This window comes from Rhincodon typus, chromosome 5 (genome assembly GCF_021869965.1).
Source record: "Rhincodon typus isolate 14 chromosome 5, sRhiTyp1.1, whole genome shotgun sequence".
Taxonomy (NCBI): Eukaryota; Metazoa; Chordata; class Chondrichthyes; order Orectolobiformes; family Rhincodontidae; genus Rhincodon; species Rhincodon typus.
The window spans coordinates 120,108,610-120,117,316 of record NC_063336.1 but is presented as its reverse complement, the minus strand read 5'-3'; the positions used below and the strand labels follow the sequence as shown (position 1 = coordinate 120,117,316).

The 8,707-nt window shown below is 39.9% G+C and overlaps 1 protein-coding gene across 2 annotated transcripts in view; it reads left to right on the top strand.

Moving 5' to 3' along the window:
- Positions 1-8,707, top strand: part of LOC109910714 (hydroxyacyl-CoA dehydrogenase trifunctional multienzyme complex subunit alpha) — a 101,896-nt gene that overhangs the window by 42,849 nt on the left and 50,340 nt on the right. For both annotated transcript variants that reach the window (XM_048597195.1, XM_020509954.2), the window contains exons 8-11: positions 806-928; positions 6,164-6,282; positions 6,380-6,436; positions 7,362-7,471. In XM_048597195.1, the coding sequence (XP_048453152.1) occupies positions 806-928; positions 6,164-6,282; positions 6,380-6,436; positions 7,362-7,471 (409 nt within the window). The remainder of the gene's footprint in view (positions 1-805; positions 929-6,163; positions 6,283-6,379; positions 6,437-7,361; positions 7,472-8,707) is intronic.

Sequence of the window (8,707 nt, the reverse complement as noted above, 5' to 3'; positions counted from 1 at the left end):
GGGTCTAGGCCGAAACGTCAGCCTTTCTGCTCCTATGATGCTGCTTGGCCTGCTGTGTTCATCCAGCTCTGCACCTTATAAAATACTTCATGCAGGTATCATCCTTTCCTTCTCGATTTTGTGAAACAGTAATTTTATATTGCATTTATCTTTGCAATTATACTTTACATGATGTTATTCAAAAAGATACTTGAAATATTTGGCATCTAAAACTAACTTTTTAAAATCGAGTGCCATAGAGTTAGAGGCCTGCACTGGACAGAGTAAATGGGATGAAACTGATACTACTCATGAAAGGGTCTAGAGCAAAGTTGCACAGACTGAAAGTTATTGGGAAAAGAAGCAAAGGCAATATCATAAAGTTATATACTTTTCATGCAGCAAGTTGTTAGAGTGTGGAAGGAAACACAGCCCATTACGTCTGCCCCAGCTCTGTGACTTATTAAATCACTTAATGCAATTCTCCTATCTTCTCTCCATAATCCTGCATGTTGTTCTTTTCACATAACAGTCTGAATCCCTTCTTGTATCCTTCAATTGAATCTGCCTTCACCGTGCTCTCAGATGCCTTAACCACTCGCTGCATGAAAACCTCTTTTCTCATATCACCCTTGCTTCTTTTGCTAATTAATCCCATGAAGTTAGTGATATTTACCCAAGTCCAAAAGTTGAAGAGGCACCATTAAAATGTTTTGGTAAAAAACAATGTCTGCATTCTAGCATGAATTCATCTTGTGGTTTCTTAGAATGTGAATAATTTCTTCTTCAAATAAAACAATATGCAGTATTTCGTAAATTTTTATAGGCCCTGGCCTGAAAAATCCAGAGGAGAGAACAATGGAATACCTGGAAGAAGTAGCAATTGTTTGTGCTAGAGGACTAGTAAATAAGCAGATCTCCATTCAAAAGAAGAAAACACTTGTTGACAGTAAGTATTTGCAACTGCAAAGCAGTACTTTTTTTTCTGTACCATTGTTTTAGTTACTATTAATGTTGATTTTTAACTATTCTTTCATGCTAAGTTTCACAAGCTCCTATAAAATTTGTCTGGTTTGCAAAATGGGAGCTTCAGCATTTAATTTGGAATCCTTGCGGTCTAGTATTCAAGGTCTTATTACCACGATGCTGTAGTCTGACTTTTTTAAATGATGCAAAACCTCCCATTTATTGGCAACTAAAATTAAGCCCTACTTTGCACTTTCCCATGAAAACTAGTTTCTCAAAAAAACTAAAAGGAAACCATTTTAATACAGCAAATTATTTTACAATAAAGAATTTCTTCTGTTGAAGATTTATTCCTGTTTGCAGTGCTGAAGACTGACAATGCATCTTTCCAGCGGCTAGCTGAACTATAAAGTTGAAAAATATTTGAGACCTAACTCCTCTGCTGAGTTTAAAATAAAATGCAGTTAGTCTGACAATAGGAAATCTGTCTGAGCCACTGGGTTAGAAATGAAATGGAATTAACCAGAGTCCCTCTTAATTCCAGATATTTATTGAATTCAAATTCCACTATTTGCTATGGCGGGATTCGAACCCGGGTCCCTGGGTTAACAGTTCAGTGAACATACCATCAGGCCATTGCCTCCCCAATGACAGGGCGAATCAAGTCGATAGAAACAGTCTTGAAGAGGAGTTCGTAGAACTCATCTGTAACTTTCTTGAACAGCATGTTATCGAACTTACAAGCAACGTGCAATCTTAGATCTGCCTGTGTAATGAGACAGGTAAAATTAATGATCTCATAGTTAGGGATCCTCTCAGAAAGAGTGATCACAGTATGATTGATTGAATTTCGGCTACAAATGGAGGGTGAAATAGTATCATCTAAAACCAGGGTTTTATGCTTAAACAAGGGAGACTACAATGGGATGAGGAAGGAGTTAGCTAAGCTAGACTGGAAACATAAGTTGTACGGTGGAACAGTTGAGGAACAGTGGAAGGCTTTCAAAGAGATTTTTCACAGTGCTCAATAAAAGTATATTCCGGTCAAAAACAAGGATAGCAAGGATAGGAAGAGCCAGCCTTGGGTAACTAAGGAAATAAAGGAAGGCATCCAATTAAAGGCTCAGGCTTACTAAGTAACCAAGAGTAGTGGGAAACATGAAGATTGGGAAAACTTTAAAAAGCAACAAAGAACCATGAGGCAAGAAATAAAGAAAGGGAAGATAGATTATGAATGCAACTAGCACAGAATATAAAAACAGATAGGAAAAATTTTTATAAATATATAAAATGGAAAAGGCTGGCTAAAGTGGATGTAGGTCGCTTAGAGGATGAGAATTAATAATTGGGTAATGCTGAAATGGCTGAGGCCTTTTTTGTCAGTCTTCACGCTGGAAGATATGTCTAACATGCCAAAGAATGATGTTAAGGATATGAGAGAGTTTTCTGAAGAAGGGTCTAGGCCTGAAACGTCAGCTTTCCTGCTCCTGTGATGCTGCTTGGCCTGCTGTGTTCATCCAGCTCTACACCTTGTTATCTCTATGTTAAGGATATGATGGGAGATGAGGACTTTGATTCAATTGTTATCACTAAAGGGTAGTGCTGAGCAAACTAGAGGGTCTAAAGGTAGATAAGTTCCCTGGTCCTGATGGAATGCATCCCAAGGTGCTGAAAGAAATGGAGGAAGTTATAGTAGATGCGTTAGTGGTAATTTACCAAAATTCACTGGACTCTGGGCATGTCCCAGTGGACTAGAACACAGCAAATATCATGCTGCAGTTTAAAAAAAGGATGTAGGCAAAAGGCAGATAACTACAGGCCAATTATGAACTTACAGCATGTTACTGTTTTCAGCTTGTATGGAGCGCCAGGTTATGGCAGTCTGGTAGTTCTGTAGAGCAGATTTCAAGTCCAGTTTTCATTCTTAATTCTTTTCTATAATAATTTTCTTATTCTAACATCAATATTTCTAGCTAATAGTTCTTTCTTCTGCACCTTTTGGTTGTGGCCCTAGATCAAGGCTGCCCCATGAGACAAAAAACCCTCTTAACGTCTACCCTATTAAGCTCTCTTGGAATCTTATGTATTCCATTACAATGATCTCTCATTCTACTAAACTGCAGCATGTATTGGTCCATCATTTCCTCATAAGACAACTCCTTCATCCCAGGAATTAATCGCATTAACTTTTGCTGAACTGCTTTCAATGTATGTATATTCCTTCTTAAGCAAGGAGACCAGAACTGTACAGTCTTCAAAGTGCAGTCTCACCAATGCCTGTACAATTTTGGCTAAATTTCCCTCATTTTATACTACATTCCCCTTGCAATTAAGGCCAATGTTCCATTTGCCTTCCTAATTAGTTGCTGTACCTGCATGCTAATTCCTTGTTCAAGTATAAGAACAGCCAATCCTTTTACTGCAGAATTCTCCAAACAGTGGCAGGATTCTTGGCAGTGTGGAGGAACGGAGGGATCTTGGGGTCCACGTCCAAAAATCCCTCAAAGTTGCTACCCAAGTTGATAGGGTTGTAAAGAAGGTGTATGGTGTGTTGGTTTTCATTGGCAGAGGAATTGGGTTTAAGAGTCGCAAGATTCGGCTGCAGCTCTATAAAACCCTGGTTAGACCACACTTGGAATATTGTGTTCAGTTCTGGTCGCCTCATTATAGGAAGGATGTAGAAGCTTTAGAGAGGATGCAGAGGAGATTTACAAGGATGCTGCCTGGACTGGAGGGCACGTCTTATGAGGAAAGGTTGAGGGAGCTAGGGCTTTTCTCATTGGAGCAAAGAAGGATGAGAGGTGACTTGATAGAGGTGTACAAGATGATGAGAGGCATAGAAAGAGTGGGTAGCCAGAGACTTTTTCCCAGGGTAGAAATGACTATTACGAGGGGGCATAATTTTAAGGTGATTGGAGGAAGGTAGAGGTGAGATGTCAGAGGTAGGTTCTTTGCACAGAGAGCGGTGGGTGCGTGGAATGCGCTGCTGGCAGTGTTAGTGCAGTCAGATACATGAGGGACATTTAAGTGACTCTTGGATAGGCACTTGGATGATAGTAAAATGTAGAGTATGCAGGGTAGTTTGCCCTTAGAGTAGGATAATAGGTCAGCACAACATCATGGGCTGAAGGGCCTGTACTGTGCTATTCTGTTCTATGTTCTATTTCCCCATTGAAATTATGTTTTGCTTTGTAATTAACCAAGTCAAAGTGAACAACCCCACATTATCCGACATTGTACTCCATCTGCTAATTCTGTTTCCACTCACTAACTCTATCTATATCTCTTTGCAAATTCTGTCCTCCTTACAACTTACTTTCTAACCTATCTTTGGTCACTAGCAAGTTTGTCTACAATATTGTCCATCTGCTCCTGTGGCACAGCGGTAATATCCCTTCCACTGGGCCAGGCAACTCGGGTTCAAGTCCCACCTGACTCAGAACTGTCTTTGGGCGGCATGGTGACTCAGTGGTTAGCACTGCTGCATCACAGCAACAGGGGCCCGGGTTCGACTCCACCCTCGGGTGACTGTCTGTGTGGAGTTTGCCCATTCTCCCCGTGTCTGCATAGGTTTCCTCCCACAGTTCAAAGATGTGCAGGCTAGGTGGATTAGCCATGCTAAATTGCCCATAGCGTTCATAGTGTAGATTAGGTGGGTTATAGGGGGATGAGTCTGGGTGGGATGCTTTGAGAGTCGGTTTGGACTTGTTGGGCTGAAGGTCCTGTTCCCACACCATAGGGATTCTAAGTTATTAATATAGATCACAAGTGGCTGTAGTGCCAGCAATCTATTAAACTCGATTAGATAGAGTTTGCCACACTGAAAATGGTCCATTTATTCCAACTTTGCTTCTTGTTAGCTAGTCAATCCTCCATCTATGCTATTGTCCCTCAACAGCATAAGCTCTAATGTGTATACTAATGTTTTAAGTGACACTGTATCTAATATCATCTGCAAATCCAAATGCACTATTTTCATTGGTTTCCCTTTGTCCATCCTGCTTATTACATCCTCAAAGTATCCTAACACATTTGTTAAACATAATTTCCTTTTTACAAAATCATGTTGACTCTGCCAGAAATTGCTGGAGAAATTCAGCAAATCTGGCAACATCTGTCAAGAGAAAGCAGAGATAACATTTCAGGTTTGGTGAACTCTGCTTTCTCTCCGCAAATACTTCCAGTCTACTGAATTTCTCCAGCAGTTGCTGCAATTTTTTTTTTTAGATTTTCAGCATCTGCAGTTCTTTGTTCTTTAGTGTTTGACTCTCCCTGATTGTATTATGATTTGCTCAATGCCATGGTACTATTTCCTTCAAATGGATTCTAGCATTTTGCCAATGTCAATTAGGCTAATTGGCTCAGAGTTCCTATCTGTCTGTTTTCCTCCTTTCTTGAATAGTGCTGTCATATTTGCAGTTTTCCAACCCTGTGGAACCTTTTCAGAATCTAGAAAATGTTGGGCGATTAAAGCCAATGCATCTACTACCTCCACAGCCACTTCTTTCAAGGACCGAGGATACCAGCTATCAGATCCAGATTTCACAATTTGGCAAATGTGTATGAATGGTTTGTGAAGCCACATGGAAGAGATTGGTGAGGTGATAATGGTTGTCAGAGGCAGTCTGCTGGGCACAGTGCTGCCTAAGCAGGACAAGCTGCTCCAACCTGTCCCAGTGAAACATTTTTTTTTATATCAAATGCAACAGCTTTTCAATGTTTTATTAATTGTGCTCAGTAATTATTGTTTTGCCATACAAAACCAATTCCATTCATATTCACCAATCCCATGTTGTTCCATCCTTCCCATGCCACCCCTCTTGTGACATCTCCATGTCATTTCCAAACCCTCTTGCCACCTGTTCCTAACCTGTATCTGAAAGTCTTCATAAAGCTGGGCTTCTCTGCAACAATCCTTCCAAACCACTTTGTGGGAATTGTTCATGTGGTGGCAGAATCTTCTTCATTTGGATCCAAGTCCTTCTAACTCCCTACCTAAATCACTGTCTCACCTTCACCCTTTTTCTCTCCCTTTTTGAAAACTTCCTCAAATATCCCTTACCCCTGTTTAAATTCTGCTGCTTCATCTATTCTTTTCTAATGCACTATATGATATTTTTAAATTACTATATAAATACAAATTATAGACTACCATGAGGATTGTATCCTGATTAGTAAAAGGGATTTTTTTCCCTAAGCTTTGTTTTATTTGTTGCAGCTGTGCAGTCGTGGGCATTTAAGTTTCCTGTAATCAGGGAGCAAGTTTATAAAATGGTAAGAAAAAAGGTGATGGCGCAGACCAAAGGACTTTATCCTGCCCCACTGAAGATCATTGAGGTAGGTTTAGAACAATATTTCTTGAGATTGATTAAGCTTGGACGAGTAAATTGGTATGAAATTCAAATTAGTGATTTAATATATTCCTTCATTTAAGGTTGTGAAAACTGGATTAGAGCAGGGATCGGATGCCGGTTATCTAGTTGAATCGCAGGTAAGGTAAAAATATATTGCACGTATAAAATCATGAGATTCAAGAAAAGTTATTGAGAGATTGGAATTAAGTTATGCCAAGAATACAGCTGTGATTCACACTGCAAATGTGATGTGGAAGTGTTATGAAAATTGAAGGAGATTTCAAAACCAATGCGAGGATACTCAATGCCAAATATATCTGTGCCTGACCAAAACTTGTAAAAACCAAAAGAACTGCGGATACTGTAAATCAGGAACAAAAACAAAGTTGCTGGAAAAGCTCAGCAGGTCTGGCAGCATCTGTGAGGGAAAAAACAGTGTTAACGTTTTGGGTCCGGTGACTCTTCCTCAGAACAAAACTGTATCTGCATCTTCTGTCAGTAAGGCTTGGCAAGGATTCTCATATTATTCCTCCATTCTTACTCAATATTTTGCAATATAGCAATGTGTCAAATATTGCATCTGTTTCAGGAATGGGTATTTTCTATTGTATGTGACTTAAAAGTTTAATCCTTATTACACATTCATGACTTACTTTGTTTCATAGGTTTAACATCTTGCTTTAATTCAGTGACTGTAGCAAATATGCTACAAGAGATCTAAGTCTTATAACAAGTGACTGATAGTTTATTTCGAACATCTTTATTTGACTCATTGTGACTATCTTAGTCGCAGTATTGTATAAACTTGATGCATATAGTTGCAGGTAGTTACTGGAACAAAATAGGCCTTTATCATAAGGAAGGTAAAGTCGCCACAATCCAACAGTGGTGAGAACCTGAGGGGTCACCATGCCTCAGGCTGGACCTTCATGGTATGGTTATCGTGTAGAAGGTTATGATATGTACGGTTGAAGTTGTTAATAACCTGTAATAGAAATTCATGATATGGCTGTTAAATATTTCGATCAGGACCTTGGGAATGTCTTGCATTTTCTTGTCTAGAAATTTGGAGAACTGGCGATGACAAATGAATCAAAAGCACTAACTGGACTTTATCACGGTCAAGTAGCCTGCAAGAAGAACAAATTTGGAAAACCACAGAAAGAAACTGAGTATGTATGTTTCTTAAATTACATGGATATCTAGTGTTCTGTTCTTCTAAACTTTTCAGGCATATTCAAAGGTTTCCATTTCTTATGAGATTTTTGACATGTTTTACTGTTTAGTTTATTCAGTCAGAAATGTGGACTTTACTGGTTAGGCCACTATTTGTGGCCCACCCCTCGTTGCCTTTGAGAAGTTGGTAGTGAACTGCTGCCTTGAACCACTGCTGTCTATTTGGTGTACGTGCACAAACACACAATGCTGTTAGGAAAGGAGTTCCAGAATTTTGACCCAGAGATACTGAAGGAAGGATGACATATTTCAAAGTCAGGATAGTGTGCAGCATGAGAGAAATTTGCAGCTCACAGTGTTCCCTGTATCTGCTGTCCTTATCCTTCTTGGTGGTAGTGGTTCTGGGTTTGGAGCTGCTTTCTAAGGATTCTTGGTGATCCTTTGCATCTTGTAGATGATATGCATTGATGATGCAAAGAGTGGATGTTTGAATATGGCACCAATCAAATGGACTGCTTTGGCCTGGATAGTATTGAGCTGCTTGAAGGTTGTTTGAGCTGTACTCACCCTGGTAAGTGGGGACTATATCATCACACTCCTGACTTGTACCTTGTAGGTAGCATACAGGCTCTTAGGATTGAGGAAATGAGTTACTCACTGCAGGATTCCTAGACTCTGACCTGCTCGTATAACCACAGTGTTTATATTGTTGCTAAGTCAGTTTCTGATCAGTGGTAATCCCCAACGTATTGACAGTGGGGATTCAGCGATGATATTGCCTTTGAATGTCAAGGAGGGGGCTTTTCTCTTGTTGAAGTTGGTCATTGCCTGTTACATGTGTGACATGGTTATTTTCTGTTTAGCAAGCCTGAATATTGTTGAGGTCTTACTGCATTTGGACATGAATTGTTTCAGTATATGACAAGTTGAAATGGTGCTGAACATTGTGTAATCATCGGTGAATGTCTCACTTCTGACCTTAGATTTGAGGGAAGTCATTGGTGAAGCATCTGCAGATGGTTGGGTCCAGGACTGTACCCTGAGGAACTCTTGCAGTGATGTCCTGGAGGTGAGATGACTGACCTCGAACAACTGCAACCATCTTCTGGTGGTTGGTTGGCTCACCGAGCTAGTTCGTTGTTCCGCAGACGTTTCATTACCCTACTGGGTAACATCAAAGTGCAGCATTTGATGAAGCGCTGTTGTTTTCCCGCCTGTTATTTAAACTCTGG